The sequence below is a fragment of the Triturus cristatus genome, chromosome 3_2 (genome assembly GCF_964204655.1).
Source record: "Triturus cristatus chromosome 3_2, aTriCri1.1, whole genome shotgun sequence".
Lineage (NCBI taxonomy): Eukaryota > Metazoa > Chordata > Amphibia > Caudata > Salamandridae > Triturus > Triturus cristatus.
Genome location: NC_140584.1, coordinates 904,297,079 through 904,318,239, shown reverse-complemented (window position 1 = coordinate 904,318,239; position 21,161 = coordinate 904,297,079). Strand labels below are relative to the sequence as shown.

The window sequence follows — 21,161 nt, the reverse complement described above, 5'->3', positions numbered from 1 at the left end:
TCTATATGGTGCACCACTGCCTTTGGGGTAGGTCTGCACTATACAAATGCTACATACACACATATATGTAATGTGTGTGTATTGTGACTGTATACCGAGCTTCCTACCCCCTGACAAGACATGCAAGGGCTTTACTGATCGGTAGTGCATGGAGTTCAGAGTTAGTTTCTAGTGCTAGTTAGACGTATTCCAGTCACTTGTATATTATGTCACACTATTAGAGATTGCTAAACCGATTGGTTGCATTCTGTGCACAGCCTAGTGGAAGTTAGTTAGTACTATCAATTGATGCAGAGTTTCACGTATTTATGATAGGCAGGGACGAGGATCCGCTTGTAGGAGCCGCTCCGTAATGGAATTGCGTGGCGCGTTTCGAAGCTCCATATGCTTCTCTTCAGAGGCTTGAACGGAGACAGTGTGTAAAAAAACGCTGAACCCACTTTGCCATTTTCATATTGCACACTCACCAATGGGAAGCTCGAATGAGACTGTGCATTGTGGGAAATGTGGTCCGTATAGCACACAAATCTTGTCCTGTATGGACACTGCAAGTGGACTCATCCTCAATCCTGTTTGCGGCTGCTGGCCCACATTGCCGACATGATAGTTACCATGTCGGGTGGCCTCCTTAACATTACGGGGTGGTGCACACTCCGCTGCAGGACGGCCATATATTATATTCTGCTCCAAAGGTTGTCCACCAGGTGAGTAGCATAGATTTGTGTGCTATCCCGACCACATTTCCCACAATGCACAGTCTCATTCGAGCTTCCCATTGGTGGGTGTGCAATATGAAAATGTCAAAGTGGATTCAGCGTTTGCACACACCGTCTCCGTTCAAGCCTCTGAAGAGAAGCATATGGAGCTTTGAAACGCGTCAGGCAATTCCATTATGGAGCCGCTTCTACAAGCGGATCCTCGTCCCTGCCTATCATAAATAGAGCTGCTGATCAAGATGCTACTCACCAGGTGGGCAACCTTTGGAGCAGTATGTATGTATGTATATATATATATATATACATAGTGATGGCATCAAAGCCGTCAAGTCCTTTTTGAACACCCGCTCGGCGAAATTCACCAAGCACAATCAGATGCTGGTAGAATTTCTTACCTTCAGTCTTGAGAACAACATTTTCCTATACCAGGATCAGCACTATAACCCCTTCAGTGCCCATGACGAGCTGGACTCGTCATGGGCTGCGGTGGCGCTGTGCCCATGACGAGTCCAGCTCGTCATGAACTCCGCCCGCTAATGTTAAGCGCGGCACTGGGCGGGGAAAGGGGCGGGCATGCAAGGGGTTAAACAACTAACAGGTACAGCCATGGGCACCTGCTTCGCCCCCAGCTACGCGAATCTTTTCGTGGGCTGGTGGGAGGAGCGGGTGGCCTGGCTGCCGACCAATGAGGAATGGACACAAAAAATAGTAGCCTGGTACAGGTATATAGACGACCTCTTTATAGTGTGGAGAGGGTCACAAGAATCAGCTTTGCAGTTCGTGAAGATACTAAATGATAACCAATATAATCTTCAATTTACAGCTGAGATTAGTTCGGTTAGTGTGAACTTTCTGGATCTCGAAGTCTTTATTGATGCAAACAAGATTAATACACGCTTGTTTCGCAAGGCAACAGCTGGGAATTCAATTTTGCACTCTACCAGCAGTCATCCTTCGAAATTGATACTAAGCATCCCCTACGGGGAATTTCTTAGGATCAAAAGAAATTGTACCAATGAGGTTGACTTTTTATCTAATGCAGAAGAAAGCATAGAGAGATTCAAAACCCGAGGTTACAATGAACAATCACTACGTGAATCTCTTGGGAAAGTTCAGCAGAAATCTAGGGGTGAACTCTTGAAACCAAAAAACTCAGTAGAGACTAAAGAACAATTTAGGATGATAACAACTTTCTCCAGTGGATCGGGAGAGTTAAGAATGATGATGAAGAAAAACTGGAAACTACTGAGAAACGATCCCATCATTGGAACAGATATTCCTAGACAACCGATGCTCACATTTAGAAGAGCTAGGGCATTTAGGGATACTCTAAGAGCCATTTTGTATGTAAAGTCCCCAAACCATTTGGTGAGGCACCACATGGTTTTTATCCATGTGGAAAGTGTAAATCTTGTAAAAATTCAAAAAAGGTCCTCACCTATGAGGCCACTGGAACCCATAATTGTAGGTACATTAGAAAATTCTTGACTTGTAGTACTCCTTATACAGTCTACTGCCTTGTGTGCCCATGCGGTTTGAGATATATTGGTAGTACTATTCACCAAACGAAAATCCGCATACTTGAGCATACAAGAGCAATAAAAAAATCGAGATGCAACATATCCCGTAGCCAGACACTTTCAGACTTATCATAACTGCAATAGCGACTTATTAACTTCTTTGCAATAGATCAAGTGCCGGCGAATATAAGAGGAGGGGATAGGGTAGCAAGATTGAGGAGACTCGAATCAAGACCCCTGGTGGGCTCAACACGAATGAGGAACTTACCGTACATTTAGGATAAGGGGTCCTTTACTTCTAACCTACTGTATGAACTGTACTGTTCTAATGAACTGTTTGAACAATTTAAATGGATAGAGATAACATGAACGAATTGGGAAATGTATCCTAGTGTTTGATTATCAAAAGTCTCTTTCCTCCACTTTCGTCTTCTTTTCTTTCTTTTTCTTTTTCTTCTCTCTTTTTCTTTTCCTGCATCAGTGTAGGATTGTACTCATATGTGGTGGCGAGTAGCTTGGGGGACTTGGCCCATACAGGGTAGTATTAATTTGCAAATTGGTTTTGGGAACATAGGCAAGCATAGTTAACATTGGTATTCCAACCTGTTAAAATAAAAATAGTAGCAGTTGATGTTGTCAATATACAATTTTCAACACGACTTGTGATATGTTTTGATGGAAATGGTTTTTCAATATGTCGATATGGATCGTGTGAGGGGAATCGTATAGATCGACATTGAATGGTAGCCCATTATGGGCGGGATTTGTATACAAATATTGCTTGTCTATAATCATAAACAATTTGCGTTTATCCAAACCTAGCTAATGTGATCACCAGTAGCTGAGTACAACAAACGCTCATTTTATACAAACCGTTACAAGATGGCGCTAATGATTACAGGGACATGTTAGTCCTTTGTTGTTGTTGTTGCACGGGAGTGGTGGCAATGTAATATAAATATGGCGGCTTCCGTGATGCCTGTAAACCATTGAGAAAGGCATACCCGAAACGCGTCTGGTTTTTTAGCGTTGTGAGTCACAATAAATCTTGACTCGACCCCGCGAGTGCTGTGTCTTTTCTTAAAGGAGGGAAGACTTGAAGCGTGGATATTTGGCGGGTGCACCCCCCGCCCCACAGCACCCGTTCGAGAGTGCGAGACACTGGTGCGAGTGTAGCGTGGATATATATATATCTGTATATATATATATCAATCACGAGCAAGTGGAACCAGGAAGTAGGCTGCACTCTTGCATTTGTATCAAATCATCAAATTGTTATATCTGTCAACAAAAACAAATTACTTCTCAACTGTGTCTGCTGGTTAAAACCACACATGTTCCGGCCTGTGACACGAGCTACGCCATTTAGGCAATTGTAAGTGTGAGAGGGCATAGGAGGAATGTTTTCGTATCCCCCAAAATGTCACCAGAGGTATTTCCATTGAAAACGGTTTACCTCTGCAGACTGGACTGTGAGACGTGGCCAAACAGGCCAGTTCTGCGCAGTGGAGAGGATCTCCAGTCAGTTCTGTCCAGTTATACACTGCGTGTTGCATTCTGGAACTTGCGCTTTCACTTTTACCATTACAATTGAGGGTTAAAAAACCCAAGCATGGGGGAGGAGCCTAGCGCGCAACCAAGATGGCCGCGTAGGTGCGAGGCTCCCGAGGACCTCCGCAACCTCCTACGTTTATCCTGACTTCATCCTGCATCGGTTGAGGGAACTGTGTCGGTGAGCCTGAGCCGAGGTGGTACCCGTTTCCCGTTTTCGAATCGGACCTCGGGTGCCAGAGTGAGCGCCGATTGAAGTTTGCGGCCTACCTTTCTCCTGACCCCGGATTCGCGTTTGGGGGCGACCCGGTGACAAAGGGAACAACAACGGCGGGCTGGGCCTGGCGAGTCGCGTACCCCGCACTTTCACTTTCACTTTCGCGCCCCCTTGCTGTCTTCGCAAGTGGGATCGCGGCGCTCTTGGTGTTGGGGTGGCCTCGCTGGGAGACCCTGCCTGCCTGCCTGCTGTGGCCCGCTCCGCCGTCCTGGGGTGGCCCCCCAGAGCTCGTGGCCTTGATTGCTCGCTTTTTACTGCGTGGCTGGTGAGGGTGTGAGACCCGCGACGATGGCCACTAAACAAGATGGAGATCGGTTGAAGGCCAAGTCGACCCGGCGTGGCGCCGCACATCAGGCCAACATCATGGACCGCTACACCCTCCCAAAGGGATCTCCCGGTGGACCGCACAAGTCCTCCGAGTGCCCTCCGGATGCCCCGGACTTGCCCACAGATCTGACTCTGCAAGACGTCATGGGCGCCATTGCTGAGATGAAGGCCTCGGTGGGCCAGCGGTTTGACACGTTAGCGTATAAAATCGACGCGGTCCTCGTTGATGTCAACCTGGTGAGAGCTGATCTCTCGAAGACCAACGACCGGGTCGATTCTTTGGCCCACACCGCGTCGGGCCTCACGACTGAGGTGGCGGCCCTTCAGACGGAGGTACACCGGCTTCGTCTGGCGAGTGCGCTCATGGATCGGCGCCTGGAGGATTCCGAAAGCCGGGCCCGGAGGAATAATATCCGCATCATCGGAGTACCTGAGGGACGGGAGGAGTCGGCGGCGGATCTTTTTGTGGAGGACCTGATCACTACCCATCTCCAGCCTCGGGGACTGAGTAAATTTTTTGCGGTGGAGAGGGCTCAGAGTTCCCGGGGGAAGGCCGAAGGTCGGAGCCCCTCCGCGGCCTCTTATTGCCCGTATCTTTAATTTTCGGGACAGGGATGCAATTCTGCAAGCCTCCAGACTGCAAGGGCCGATTAAGTTGGAGAACATGGAGGTGAACTTTTATCCTGACTTCACCCAAGCGGTCCAGAAGCGGAGACTGAGCTTCTTGGGTGTCAAGCGGCGGCTTCGGGACATGAACTTAAAATACGCCATGCTCTTCCCGGCCAGGCTGCGGGTGGAGGTGGATGGTCGCACTCACTTTTTTGACCGTCCTGAAGCGGCCGGGGACTGGCTGGACACTTTGTCTGGGGGTCGGGATCGGGATGGCGGGGGGGGGGGGCTGCGGGAGGAGAAGGCCCACTGGACCGGGACGGAGGTGCTGACACTGGGACTCACTCTGGACGAAGATGCTGCCGCTTTCGGCCAAGCTTAGGGTCTCTCGTTTTTTGTACTCGTTCTCCCTCCTTTGTAGGTGGTGCGGGGTCTCGAAGGGGCACTCTTTCCTCCTCTAGGGGGTTTACCTAGTTTCAACTATATAGGGGCGACAGGCACACTGCAAGTTGGGGGGGCTGTTTGGGCTCATGCAGGGGTGCAGGGAGGGGGGAGTTTTGTTGGGGCGGTTGGGTTGGGGTGGGGTGTTGTTCATTTGTACCACAAGGCAAAAGTATTGTTGTGCTATTCCCAAAGTGCTCTCGGGGGGACGAGTGATTGCTTTCGTTTATGATGGTGGGTAGGGGACTGAGTCTTTTGTCCTGGAACGTTAATGGACTGGGGGACAGGATAAAACGAGGTGTGGTCCTGCAGTTCCTGAAACGAATTTCACCTGACATAGTTTTTCTGCAGGAGACGCACCTCATTGGCAACTCCTTTCGTGCAATGAACCGGCGGGGTTACCGCCTTCTGGCCCATTCGGGCTTCACGTCGGGTTCAAGGGGTGTGGGCATCATGGCCAAGACCTCGCTCCCGTTGGAAGTTGATGAGGTACTCCATGATGACAGGGGACGTTACACGGTTCTGGTGGGTAGAATGGAGGGCAGAGTGATTATTTTTGTTTCTGTCTATGTCCCGCCAGGGTTGCAGACGACCACCTTTGCGGATCTGGGGCGCCTCCTCCTTGGCCTTCCGGAGGGGATCCTGGTGGTTGGGGGGGATTTTAACGCTGTGGTTTCCGGAATTGAGGACGTCACCCCCCTAGGGATCTCCCCCGTGCCCAAGCGTGGTTGTCTGGCCTATTGGATGCCTTGGGGCTGGTGGATTGTTGGCGTTTGAAACATCCTACGCAGAAACAGTACACTTTTCATTCCGGGGCCCATGGCAGTCTATCAAGACTAGACTATGTCCTGGTGCCGGCGGCGCATGCGGGGAGGATCGGGGAGGTGCGCCATTTGGCGCGGGGTATTTCAGACCACTCCCCGCTCTTATTGCACTTCGATATTCTCCCGAGGGGAGAGGGTAGGGTGGCCCCGATTAATCCCTGGTACCTGCGTGACCCCACCATTCGCGCAGAGTTGGTTAAGTCCCTTAAGCGATATTTTGATGATAATGTGGGGTCGGTCTCATCTGCGGTCTCGCTATGGGAGGCATTTAAGACGGTGATTCGGGGGGATGCCCTGTCCCTTATTTCCCATTCCCGGAGGCGCGAGCGGGAGGAGGTGACCCGTGTTGAAACTGAAATAACTGAGTTGGAGGGTGACCTCGAATGTGGGGTGACGGATGACAAATTACATGTCCTCCGACTCAAGCAGGCGGCCTATAAGGCCCTCGTCACGGAGGCGGCCAGGGGCCTCAGTAGAGAGCAACAGGGGAGACTGTATGATGTGGGTGATAAGGCTGGGAAATTGATTGCGTGGCTGGATAAAAAGGAGAGGGCGAGTCGAGTTGTCCCGTCGATTGAGAAACTGGATGGTGTGTGTGTCACGGAACCGGAAGAAATAGTCGATTGCTTTGCAGAATATCTCCGTGGGGTCTATTCCCCGGTGTCCTCCCGCTCGGAAGAGGATTCCCATGCCCTGCTCAGGGATATAGCGCTGCCTTCCCTTTCGGAGGAGGACAGAGTGTCGTTGGACGCCGCCCCAACCTCTGAAGAAATTGCTCTCGCCATACGTTCGGTCGCTTCCGGCAAAGCCATGGGTCCTAATGGTCTTCCCATCGAATTGTACAAGCTGCGACCGGATACGCTGGCGCCGCATCTCCGTGCGATGTTCCTCGCGGCCCGTTCGGCGGGTTCCCTCCCGCTAGACCAGCGTCTGGCTACTATCGTGGTCATTCACAGGGAGGGGAGGCCGCGGGACCGGGTCACGTCCTACCGGCCTATTTCGCTGCTGAATGCGGAGCCCAAAATTCTCGCCAAGGTGTTGGCCAATCGGCTGGTTGGCGTGGTGTGCGATTTGATTCACCAGGATCAGTCCGGCTTTATCCCCCATTGCAACACTGCGCTTAACCTGCGGCGCTTGCATGGGGTGCTCGCGCGTGTCCCGTTTATACGGGAACCGGCCATTTTGGCATCCCTGGACGCCACTATGGCGTTTGACACACTTGAGTGGCCATATATTTGGGCGACACTGGCGAAGTTTGGGTTTGGCCCGGGATTCATCGGTTGGGTGAAATTGTTGTACTTGGGACCGCTAGCGCAGGTGGTTGTGAACGGTAGAGTGTAGGCTCAGTTTGAGCTGGGCAGGGGCACGCGGCAGGGCTGCCCATTATCATCGCTCCTCTTCGCGCTTGCCCTGGAGCCCCTGGCGGAGTGGCTGCGGTGGGAACCTTCTATTCGTGGTCTCCGATGGACCCCTGAGTATGAGGACCGCGTATCTCTTTACGCTGATGATATTCTTCTGTACCTGGCTTCCCCACGTAAATCACTGATAGTACTGGTTGATGTATTGCACTCATTTGGCCTCAACTCCGGCCTGGTCATCAACTGGGCTAAATCGTGTGTATATGTCCTCTCTGGGGAGGATCCTATCCTTCCGCGGGGTTGTCCTATTCAGATCGCCCCGCGGGGATTTAGGTACCTGGGTGTCTTCATTACCCTGGACGCGGAGGCCCGATATAGCCAGAACTTGCTTCCCCCCCTCCAGCGCCTGAAGGAGGACGTCGCGCGTTGGAAGCTCTCGCCGCTCGGCCGGGCGGCATTGTTTAAGATGATGTCGCTGCCACGTTTCCTGTATGCTTTGCAGAATACAATGGACGTTGTCCCGGCGCGCTACTTTCGCGAGGTGGAGAGTTTGCAGCGCCGACTGTTCTGGGAGGGTCGGCCGCGTATCGCCCTGGCGAAGCGGACGCTCCCGTGGTACGACGGGGGGGTTGCCCTCCCAGATATCAAGCGATATTGCTGGGCCTCCCAGCTGGCTGCGATCAATCACGGCCTTTACGGGCCCGCCCTAAACCCGGCCTTTGAGATGGATAAAATGTTACTGCCGGGCGGTGACTATAATCGGGCGCTTTATTTTAGCTCGCATGATGCGCGGCTGACGGGCCCCACGGGGGTCATGGTACGGGTGTGGCACACGGCTAACGTGGCGATGGGGTGGAAGGATCGCTTGACCCGGGCGACGCCACTATACGCATCTGAGCGGCTGGGCTCCCTGTGGACCTCGAAGGGCTTTGAGAAGTGGGACATGATAGGCATCAGCAGGGTGGGCGATCTCTGGACGAGGGGGGGATTCAAAACGTTCGATGTGCTGCAGACAGAATTCCAGCTGCAGGACAGGGAGTACTTTCGTTATATGCAGATCCGTCATGCGTTGTGCTCCGTATTTCCGGACGTTGCCTCCATCCCGGAGTACTCCCCTCTGGAGGATAGAGTGCTAGATGGGCATGTCCCGGACGGCACGATTTCATTAATTTACAAAAAGCTCATCAATGACCGTTCGGGACTGCTGACCGGCCTTCGTGAGGCGTGGGGGGCTGATGGATTGGAGCTGGATGACGAGGACTGGGTGTCCATACCGGCTCGCCTTCGCTTCGTCCCGCTCAAGATACTCCATAGGGTCTATGTTACGGGGCCGAGTCTGATGCGTATGGGCTATGCTGTGGACGGGTTGTGTAAGCGTGGGTGTGGTTCTTTGGGGACCTTTCTCCATATTCTGTGGGAATGCCCGGAGGTGGTGCGATTCTGGCGTGGTGTGCTTGAGGTTTTGCAGGTCGTTACGCATGTGCCGCTGTTGCCTGAGGCGAGGAGATGTTTTTTGAATGTATGGGAGCCAACCGACTACTCAGTGCCGCAGACGTGGTGGGCGACTCTGGGATATATGGTGGCCAAACGTGACATTGCGCAACTGTGGGGTTCCCAGAGGTCGCCGACTGTCTCGGCGTGGAAGGATAACATGGATTGGTGTATGTTTCGGGAAAAGGTGGTGTATGTTGCGAGAGGTAAGCCTGGGACGTGGGTGAAAGTATGGGGCCCCTGGAACGCTTACCGTGGGGGAATCTGTACCCCGCCGCTACTGCCTGATCCGTCACCGGCCCCGTCTCCTTAGCCTGTTTGTCTTCCCGGTTCTGGGCAATGAGTTTACTTAGTCCCCGTCCTGACCTATTACCCCCCTCGATATTCCTATGAATCAGTGGGGTCCCCCCCCTAGGGGAGCACATGCTGTTGTTTCCGACTGTGGGTTGCCTTGTGGACTTGCTTTTTTTGTTGTTATTTATATAAAAATGAAACCGTCATGTGGGGTCCGGAAGGTGTGGCAGCCAACGCCTCTTTCAATTCCTGTGAATTCCCTTTTGCCGCAGCGTGCGTTCTATTGTCTGTATTACATGCTCCTCCTGTTTGCTAGCGGCCGGCCTGAAGGTTGTAGGCCCATCTTTGTATATTTTTTGGATTCTGTAATAAACGGTTTCAAAAAAAAAAAAAAAAAAAAAAAACCCAAGCATGGAAAGGGCTGGCTACTAAAAAGCCAAAAGTAGCTGAGGCCATTCGCTTGGCAGCTACAGTTCTGCCACTACGCCCTCTGACCTATAACAGTCATGCACAATTCCATTAGACTTACCTATGTGAGGGTCTCCCTGCACTCCCTTCACTGACTCTCTGGGTCCGGTCTCATGCATGCCGCTCTTTCCCTCTGGGCTTTTGTGTATACATCGGATTACCCAGCAGAGAGGAAGGGACGAGAATCCTGGAGGAAGAGGGGAGAGACGAGAAGCATGGAGGGAGAGGGGAGCAACGAGGGAGGGAGAGAGGGAGGGACAAGAAGCCTGGAGTGAGAGGGTGGGGTACGATAAGGCTGGATGGAGAGGGGAGCAACGAGGGAGAGACGAGAAACCTGGAGTGAGAGGGGGGAGGAGAGGCATGGAGGGAGGGGGGAGCAACGAGGGAGGGACAAGAAGCCTGGAGTGAGAGGGCGGGGTAGGAGAAACCTGGAGGGAGAGGGGAGCAACAAGGGAGGGACGAGAAGCCTGGATGGATAGCAGAACAACGAGGGAGGGACAAGAAGCCTGGAGGGAGAGGGAAGGGACAAGAGGCCTGGAGGAGGAAGAGAGCAGCAGAGGAGGGACGAGAGGCCTCTAGGGAGAAGAGAGCAGCATGGGAGGGATGAGAAGCCTGGAGGGAGAGGGGGGCAACGAGGGAGGGACAAGAAGCCTGGAGGGATAGGGGGAGGGACGAGAAGCCTGGAGGGAGAGGAGAGCAGCAGAGAAGGGATGAGAGGCCTGGAAGGAGAAGAGAGCAGCATGGGAGGGACGAGAAGCCTGGAGGGAGAAGAGCGCAACGAGGGAGGGACAAGAAGCCTGGAGAGAAAGGGAGAGGGACGAGAAGCCTGGAGAGAGAGGGGAGCAACAAGGGAGGGAGGAGAGGCCTGGATGGGGAAAGAGGGGGCTACAAAAGCAAGCTCGTGTGGAAGATAGCGCGCAGTGTCCATGAATCAGGTATTGAGCTGAGACAGGAAAATGCTCTTTAAAAGTGATGGCGAGGAGCCCCAAAGGATTAAAATTAACAAGCAGTTGTGGAGGGTGCGGCACAGGGTAATTTCTCTAAAGAAGATTTAAGGACTTCAGACCCAACCATGTAGCGCAGCATTTTTACCGCATGTTTACGATCGGTGCACGCAAGGCACTGTGGAAATCTACCACCAAATCCCGTTCTATTTTATGTTTTTATTTTATTTTTTTTGCAGATTTTATATAGCGCAAACTCAACCCGAAGGTATTGGAGCGCTTTACATGAGGCACCGGTTATGTTACACATTAAGGCACGGTGAGATTAAGTGATTTGCCCAGAATCACAGGATGTGGATGCGACCCCGAGGCTCGAACCCTGGTTTCCAGCACCAAAGTTGGCAGTCTATAGGCCGACGGACCACACACATCCTCTCCCCCCCCCCCCCCAAAAAAAACAAAGGAGAAAACAGGAAGTTGACACTGACAGAAGTCTCCATCCTGTTGGAGCTCACAGCCCAGTACATGATGCGACCCAGGACGGCCCAGTGCATTCCCCACACTTGTGGCCGTTTTTTCCAATGATTGCGTTGAATAAAAACTGCCGGTTTTCTGCTCTCTTCTCTCGGCGCAACGGAACTGTAGCTTCAGGCAGCCATCTTCATCAGTTGCCAGTGCTCACCTCAAAAGTGGATTTTTCTTCAATTAATTTGTTGAGGATTGTAAAATCTACCGCAAAATTTTAAACAAAAAAAGTGCGGGCTCCTGTGCTTGTTTTATTAAACCCACAAGGTGAGACAGGGCCGGGAGGGGGCAGGGGAATTATGGAAATAAATGTTTTTTGGAGTCTTTGAACCTAATAAGGCCCCAGGCACACGTCCTCTGAGCCACCATTATAAAAAAGTGGAGGGACTGTGCGGCCGCCCTTCCCGAGTCTAAAAAGGCCAGAGGACACCGTCACCGTCACCAAAATGGCCAGAAAGGGGAAAGAACTGTAGTGAGAATACGATATTGCCTGCAGACATTGCTTTGTTAGCATGAGTGAACTATATGCTTAAACACCATCTTGCCACTTTTTGCACACGACACTTCATGCTTCTGTTCACATAAATAAAACTGCTTGCTTTTCTTCACTTGGGAACGGTCTGTTTTTCACAAGTAAAGGCTTACACTGCAACCTCCGTCTGCACAGTGTTCAAGGTCGAATAACAATGTATGCTGTTAATTCATGTTGATCAGTCCCACTCACTTAGACATCACACGAACACAGCTGCAAATAACTGGAACTCGGATGCTTTGAATATTGCATTGCATGCATGTAGAGAGCACTTGGAGAGAACCTTTCCATCTGCAGAGAGCTGTGCTTGTCCTGGGATGTGATTCCTTTCATCTGATCTTGGAGGTATGGGGTTACCCATTTAAACCTAGAGATCTTCTATTATTATATAAACTATCTCCTACCCTGGGGAGGGTGGTATACGGCGCTATAGTCCTGGTTCCACTATCATTATAATATGATTTCTCCTTTTGTGTTTTATGAAATGTAACAAAGCTGATTGCATCTTTTTACTAGTATTGGCGAAAATACTGCATCTTAGAGCACGTAGTTAAAATAAACATTTTAAACTAGATCGTGTCTCTGATTACTCATGTTGTGGACTGGTAGAAGTGTTAAACCGAAAGTGTTTTTGATTCCCACTATTCCTGAGTGTTCACTAAGTCGCTTGTTTTGGGTTGTCTAATCATTGGTAGCTTCGCTGTAGCACGGAGAACGAATGAGACACTGATGCTAATCGGATTGGGGTTCTGGGCACTGAGGTGGGTTTTTGGTACACCACAATACACCGAGGTCCTGGTTTCCTGCGCATAGTTCTGTGCATGAGCAAAATCCCTGCAACAGAACCATGCGGGCACCCTCCCAGAGTCTAGAAATGCCCCGGGTACCCCATCGCCCGCAGCTGTGTAATTACATACAAGAAGGGCGATGCGGCCTCACCCCGCACCTTAAAAAGGCCTGATGGACCCCATCTCCCGGGGTCGCTCATTTACTGCACTTCATGGAGCCCATCCTGGGGACACTAATTTCCCTGCCTGCACTGGCATGGGTAGAGAAACGTGTGTTCACTCCCGCCTGGCGGGAGCATTTTTCAAATCTCCCGCCAACGTACTGCTTAAAATTCTTTATAGACACAAGTAAAAAATTTACAACATTCATCATACTTTAGGACCCAATAGCAAGTGCACATAATCCATAGTACACCTACATTTATTTGTGGGCATTGTGACGTCATTTGCCATCATTCTATCAAAAATGTTTTGTAATTCTAGATGTATTTGCTAAATCTAAAACAAAATATCAACTGTACTGAAAAAACTTTCAATTGTTCTTTGTGCATTTTCTGTTCAAGTGTTCTGTCATTGTCAGGCAAAATTTACCTTGGACTAACTGTACCTTTCTGATCAAGGATCACAAAAAATAATAATGCATGCGACAAGATGTTTAGAAGTTCAACTTTCATGCAAAAAAAGTGACTAGTACTATAGGAAACTTACAGGAAGTGCAGGGATGAATATCATAACATACAGCTGCGTTAATCTGGAAAAAACGAAAAAGAAAAAAACATTTGAAGGTTAGAAGCTACCACTCACCCTCCAGACTCGGACAACATGCTTTAATGAATTAATCATTTTCTACCCTCTGAATATGCCTAAACTTGGCTTTTCTAGAGCATTTAAATAACAAGGAACTCAAAACCAGTATCAGACTTCAAAGGCAATGTGCACGAGAAGCATAAGCAGAATAGTGATCTAAGAACATGTACCACATTTAATTATATAGGACTGTCACAACTAAGGGCACCCAGTAAAAGCCTTTCCTTACATTCTGTGGAACCCAAAAACCCAACTTCAGGCGCGACTACCAAACTACAGCCACAAAACTTTGAGGTACGCTTTGCACAAGATTAGGTAAAATGTTTCTGAATAGGACCCAAGGCTGGGTTTTCACTCCATAAGTCCGCAAACTAAACTCACTGCCCCTTTAGAAGTAAAGGCTTTTTGTAATTTAGTTCCTTTGCTGCTAAGCAGTTAGACATAAAAATACTAACTTACACATCCGCCACATGTGAGCAGTTTTACACCCATCAGAATGTATGTGCGTGACTGAGGTACTTGTATAACTCAAACTTCTTAGACACTCACTCCCAAGATCGCAAGCAGGATTTCACAAAATGTACTTGTGTTCAGGCAGCCACACACCAACTCGTTTAAGAGAGCATGCTTTTACTTGAGAACATGACTAACATGCATGAAAACGAATCGTTTTTTCCTTAATGATTACATCGAAGTGATAAATCCAAAGAAATACACCATACAATCATTGACTATTGGATTCATGGCTTAATGGCTTGATTAAAGAAAAAAAAGATACTGTGTGAGAGTGTCAGACCTCCTTTATGGTAACACGGGGCAGGCAGGGGCTACTGAGCCAGAACAACATGAATTCAAGTTTGGGCCCCATCCTATGGCTCGGTACACTACGCCAAATACAACCTTTTCTTCACTCGAGTCAAATTAACAAGAGCGAGCAGTCACAAGCATCTCTGGAAGATAATGTGGGAGAGTTCAACAACCAACCAACAGACCCAAGAAAGTGCATGCCCAGCACAGTGCCAGAAAGAAAGTACTTTAATCCCACCGTCAGCCCTGCCAAGTGCAACACATCTTGTATTAGACCAACAGGATTAAACATTATTTAGCTGCATTCACGATAGGCTTGAATACGTACTTAAGACATCTGATCAAATAAATCCGGCACACTGCGTTTATGAGACAGGCAATGGTTATGGCGGTCAGCGCACAAATCAGTTTGCTTGCCCAAGGTGTGCCAACTACTTGAACAGCGAGCAGTGTAGCTACTGTACGGACTTTGGTGCCTTTCTCTACCCCAACTAGACAATTTTCTAGTTTATTTAGTCTTGCTCATTGTAATAACGCTGTGACATGGTCAATAAGAATAACTGAGATGGGGAAACGTTTAAAAAGAATATAAATCAGAAATGCCGAAGCTGGGCCATCAATCAGGTTAGCATATAGACATATAAATTATAAGTACTAACAACTTGGTAAGTTAAGTAGAAAATCCAGCATGGATTCGGCTTCTAAAGTTGGGAAAAGGTGAACTCAACTGTGAAAATGCAGGTCCTTTTATAGAACTTTACACAAAGGATTTCATACATCCACTTCACAAAAACATGGTTCCTAAGATGTGCATCAGTGGGTAAGAAACATTTTACTACAGAATGACTTCGAAGATTCTCTCATAGTACTAATACATTAGATTCAAAGGTTCTCAGGGTCTATTCGGGTATCGTGAGTTGATACAAAATATGTAAATACAGGCTGGGACAGCCAAGTTGTCCTTGATAAGGTGCATCACATTCAGTATGACTGGGAAAGCCTCAATCTTTCAGTGCAAAACTTACATTCTTTAAAAAGCAGTGCAGTGATCACATGGTGTATTATGACATCATTTCAAGTTGGAAGAGACCATGAAATTGGCTTATGTTAGCGTAGGCTCGATTTCTAGTATATTAAACACTACAATTAGAAAAAAAAACTGCTCCCACAGGGAAGAATGTCATGAAGGCCTCCTATGCCTTACTGTTGCATGTGTCTTGACTAGCAACTCTCCCCTTGACTGAACAATAAAAATTGGAGTCCACCTCCCACCCACAGGATGACACAACCAAGGAAGTTAATTGGCTGTCAGTGAGCATTGTGGTTTATAAACATGCATGCCTTTGGGGTGGCGAAGCAGAGGATGCTGTAGTTGTAGGGGGTGGGGCAATTAGAGTGCGTGGCAGTGCACTCAAACCTCTTCTTTTCATTTCAACCTAAGATGTGACTTGCTAAAGCTCACACTGAGCGTCAGACAAGAGCATAGAGTCTTTTCTTTACAGGGGCAGAACCGTAGACCAGAATCTTTCCACAACTGAATTTGCAGAACTTGCACATTACTTTTTCCCTGGTAGATTTATTATAAACAGCATGCACCTGCTGCGTATAAACCTAGTTCAGGAAGCTCCACTATATTCTTCAAACGGAACGTCTTCATCTAAAAAATTAAAAGACCCCGACGAAGAAACAAAAATCATCACCTAATAAATGGGTAATACAGAAATTATCCTTCCATTTCTAAGTCAGATTTAATAGACTTTAGTCACTCATTTAAAAGTTGATCATGTAAATACAATACTTAATAATCAAGTTAAAAAGCACATCGGTTTTCTGACTAATAATGCTAAAATTGATGTTTTCTTGTAAAACATCTGCCTCACTGCAGAAGACAGAATTGTAACTTGTAGTATTTGAACCATACAAAAACGGGGACAGTCCAGCATTTTCAAACAAGGAGCATTACAATTGTTTCCATCCAGCCTGATTACAATGCAATGCCATGTCCAGCAACTAAGCACACTTCTCCACATTCAACAGGTCAGGCGAAAATCTCTTGGGAGCTGCATACTTTGCTTATAATAATTCCCACAGATCATACCAAGTTAAAAGCCCAATCGAATTGTTTCGTTATGTATGACTCTGGTATAGAGCCACTAGTGTGAACAATTGGATTCTAAATCCAATAATTCACTGTTATGACAGAACAACATTTGTTAACAAAAGCTGGTAGCCACTGTTTCTATGTCAAAGGACTTCCAGCCTACTCTAGCAGGGCTCTCACAGAAAAGCAGGGTTCAAAGCTTCTGGAAGGGAGGGAACGCACAGGGTGGTGGTGGTGGGTGGAAGAAGGCCATGTATTTTGTTTTATTTTTTTATTTGAGGTCAGGCAGTCTTATATATAGCTCGCCCATTATTCCTCTGCCCCTGCAGCATCTAAAGCTCTAGAGAAAAGGTTCTGGAACCAAGGATGCAAGCGCGGAGAAGAGCGAGGACACATGCTCAAAAGTAAACAAACTACATTACACTGGATACAGAATAAATATACTAAATGCAAACATTGTAAACATGAAACATAACAAGGGACATACAGAACATAAAATCATAGATTTCTTTTTCAACCTACAAATGTTCCCTTTTCTCTGCCTAATGCCTAGTTTACTAATGGGTCCTAACTTCTTACTCTAATGTACATTTTTAAATATTGGAAAAACCTTCTTATCCTGTTTTGGATCTAGACGTTCTTCCCATTTAGTAGTGCCCATTTGTCTTGTTTTCCGAGAAAAAATTCCAGCTGAGATAGGTTCTCCGACAACTCACCCTTGATATCCTTTATTTCGCCTTCCTTTAAAGGGCTCCCTGTTTGGACTCTCATTTACCTACAGCAGCATATACCCGAGCCTTTGACACACTCTCTCTAGCTGAATGAAAGGTATTCCTTAAGTTTCACTGATAATATATCTAAAATACGATCAGAACTATTCGCTGTCTTTTTTAATAAGAACAAAATTGATGACAAAACACGTTCAAGACTTATCAAAGAGTTAGAGAGACACACAACCTGATGTAATACTACCAAGCGGGATCAATACCAAATCAGGTGACCCGGAATTATTCGATAAAACAGAAGCTATATGACTTGTCGTACTAGAAAACATCTCCAAGGATTTTTTCAACCTTTTGGGTGCCTCGGGCAATAATACTGATTCTTTATTTATTACTTCCTCATTCAGTTTAAAAGGTGGAATGTCCAGTAATGTATAGTCCAATACTATGGAGCCCTGTAAGTCTTGAGTTTCTGCAACAGTAGTACACATAAGAGGATGCTCACTCTTGAATACATTTTCCTCCCTCTTATCCTGTTTCTGGACTAGCTCAATGGAGCTCTGCAATACTCACTCAGCCTCTACTGGCTCAATTTGGATATCAATGACTTGCGGCCTCTCCTTCGTTTCCATCTGCACCGGAAATATACTAGAACGGAGGATCTCTTCAGACAGTTTTTGGAAATATGTTGTTATAATTCCGCTCTCCTTTAGAGCTCCCAAGTGAAGTGCCTTGTTTCTTCATAGGCTGGATTTCGTTTTCTGGCATAGTCTCGAAGAAAGTATTCAACCAGATCCAAGTTTTCTTGTCGTCATAGGGCAGGCAGCTGATACGGCTCTCTTTAATCCTTATGACCTCTAGAAAACTGGTTTTGCCCCTTTCTCTAGAAAACTGCTTTCGGCGCCACCTCACCTTCCCCTGATTGCTAACTTTGTAATTACTCTACAAGGGCGGGTCACCAGCACACCTCACACATTTCCCCAGTTATCCAGCTATCGCAGAAAGTCGCCAAAATTACCAGTGCCCTACACCTTCAGTTATCCTGCTCAAGACTTTTCACCACACCTTCTCTACATTGATCAGCTTACAACCGTACTCCATGTAGGTAAAACTTAACACTTATACACAATAATATGAGCCACATATCGCTGGTTAAGTTGACTTCGGAAGTGACATTTAAAGTCTGCGATCATATAAGGATATATTTCTGCACTGGACACCACCTCCAGGCTATCCCACTTACAGTGCACATTCCAGAGCCCAGGGAACATCCCACCAGGCTACCAGAAACCAGGTTGTTATCCAGGTAACTATTCAGGATCCAGAACATGGGGCCTCCCGCAAATTTGGACACCTGTTCCAGCACGTCACAGCCGGCAAACCTACAGATATGAGAGCACAGGGAAGCACAGAGACACAGCAAGACACCGCTTGCACCACTCAAGGAAAGCTGTAGCCCACATCCACTTCCGCTTTCACGCACCACTGGCCACAGCTCACTGCAGATAATGCAGTTGATATAGCATCTGTACAAGAGGTATAGCGCATGACAGGGTGGTGCCTAGTTCAAACCGCTCCCCCCGGTACTCAAAGAACTCGGACCTCGAAGCACCCGGTGCACAAGAGCCCAAGCACTCTATCAGTTCAGACGGTCTGCTCTACCAAAAGTGGCAATAACAATAGGGCCCCCAGAAGAGGCTTGCGGGGCTTGCAGTGGAAAGTGCGAAGGAGACTACAGCATGCGCTCCCGACCCCCAAAAGAGCAAACTGCACCGGCCTAGCACAGGCCGCTTCCATGCCTATTCGGAGAGGACCATGGCCCTGGGGCCTCTCCGGCACCCTGCTGCACTGTACTCCAAGCCCCCAATGCACGCACCTCACTGCTCCAGGCTCTACTCCGTGTCCCGCCGTGGTCAAGAATCCAGACTGGGGCCGGGAGCCGCCTCACAGCAACTCACTGCGGAGTTTGTGTTGAGCGGCGTGTGACATCAACACGTCAGCAACTGTCATAACCAGGAAGTGCGCAACAACGTGCTCCAGATTATCCTCTCAATTATTGTAGCTGAACAGTCATACACAGAATGGATGCCGTGTTGGATGCACCTGCACTGCAAAGATTTGTGTTTTCTGAAAACCAAACCCTGAAACAGATGAGGAGTTTTCTACCTTTGCGTTGGGCCACTGTGAGTTTTCTCCATCTTGTCCTACGTTGTGAAAACAAGGGATTGCCGCTTTGCCCTAAGCAGGGCTGTTTGAGTGCCACTGTGACCTGGTATCCCCATGGAAAAAAAGCCGCCAAGTCAAGAGTTTACACTGACAGAACCAGCAGAGATTCACCCATTATAAAACAATAGTTTCCTCTACTTCAATTAGAGTGGGAGAAGCACAACTTTGGCAGGGTAGGAGCAATGACTCTTAACTGCATTTGCTTCCACTCTACAAAAGTCTAAATGACCCCAGATTTTCTTCTCCTAAAGTGGAGAAGTAAAGGCAGTCTCTAATACACCATGATTAAAGATCAGTCTAAGCACCAATATTTCTGTTTTAAAGTACATCAAGAAAACACATTTCAAAATCTAATGGTCTTAACTCCGATGGGACCTAAAGCCTTCTGCCATATAGGTGTCCTTTTAAAAAAAACAAAAAAAAAAACACATTAGTGAACAGCACAGAGACCGCATGCACTCCACTCTTTCAGTAAATTAATAAAGTATAATCTACTCCCTTCTTGATGCAATATTTAGCAACCCCCACTGTACATCATCTTACTAGGCATTTGTTATGGTTTCAGGTCTGCAACCGCTTTGTCGACATTTAATCATAAAATAGTTTACACCTTTTTGTCATGATGTCATAAAAAAGCGTCTGATTTTGTCTGTGCTTGCTGTGGTCCCGAAATATTTTGAGGGTCATATAGCAAGCACTGATCACACTGGGGTTGCACACTGCTGACCCATTCACACTCATGCCGTTGCCAGGCAACTGTTCATTGTCTAATGCTGATGTTTATGTGCAACCTGGTTGGGCTTTACTAAACAAAATACATTTATTTGGGGGAGTATTCAGCATGCCAATGCTCCCCCAGTTGAGGGTAAGGCCCATTTATACTGCAAATACATTCACTCCAACAAATGTCCAGACTTCACTAAATTGGCTATCCAGAATGCCAAATCACTATTGTGACAGTTAGATCTTCATGATACAGCCAGTACTTGAGTAAACAAAGTGACAAAAATGAGCTTGTCTTACAGCATGGTTCAAAGATTTTGAGTCAGTCATATTCCACCATACATCACTCGGATTTAATTTAACAAACCTCATATTAATCGGGGGCGTGGCTTGGACGCCGAGGGAAGATGGCGGATCTCCGTTAGCTCCGCTTGGGCGCGGTGCTATGTAGCTGTGTGGAAGGCTTCCCAGCGAGCTGCGGTTGCTGTCTCCAGAAGAATTTGCCAGCGGAACATGTCGTGATCCGGAATTGCCCTTTGTCGGCTGTTTTTATCATTCCTATCACCCGGAGACGTGGCGGTTTGATTTCCTGAGGTAATACTCGACGGCCGCCATTTTGTATCGAGGCGCCCGTATCTTATTCCTGCAGCACCACGCACGCATTTCCTGGATCCAGTCATGCTTTGATGCTTTACTGCTTCATTTATCTCCGAGAGGGAGTTTGTTCTAAGGTCAACAGCTGCCACTATCCCCTGGCCATGCTTGTTCTGTACCGTTTTTCTCTCAGGAGAAGGTTTCATAACTTTGTCTTTTCTTCAGAGGAGCCGTGATTAACCCCTATGTTCCGGTATTTTCAGAGATACAGGCTGGATGCGATACAGCTTTATTTATGTTATTTGTTCTAAGGTGATGCTGTAATGGCTTTATGAGTCTCTCCGTCAAATTTTACAACGTATGAGAAAATTCCGCATACTTTTCCCCGCCAAGAAGGTGTCTAGTCAAATTGCCAAGATGTCTAGTGACTCTCATCCTCCAAGTAAACCGTCCTTTTCTGGCGCAAAGCCCAAAAAGCAGAAGAATGACCCGCCTTCACCTATTCTGTCGTCACAA

General features: G+C 47.9%; 1 protein-coding gene across 4 annotated transcripts in view; it reads right to left on the bottom strand.

Annotated features, from left to right (window-relative positions):
• The window catches only part of LOC146858425 (multidrug and toxin extrusion protein 2-like), a 564,202-nt gene that overhangs the window by 359,717 nt on the left and 183,324 nt on the right, over nt 1–21,161 (bottom strand). For all 4 annotated transcript variants that reach the window (XM_085649344.1, XM_085649345.1, XM_085649346.1 and 1 more), the window contains one exon: nt 13,374–13,416. In XM_085649344.1, the coding sequence (XP_085505470.1) occupies nt 13,374–13,416 (43 nt within the window). The remainder of the gene's footprint in view (nt 1–13,373; nt 13,417–21,161) is intronic.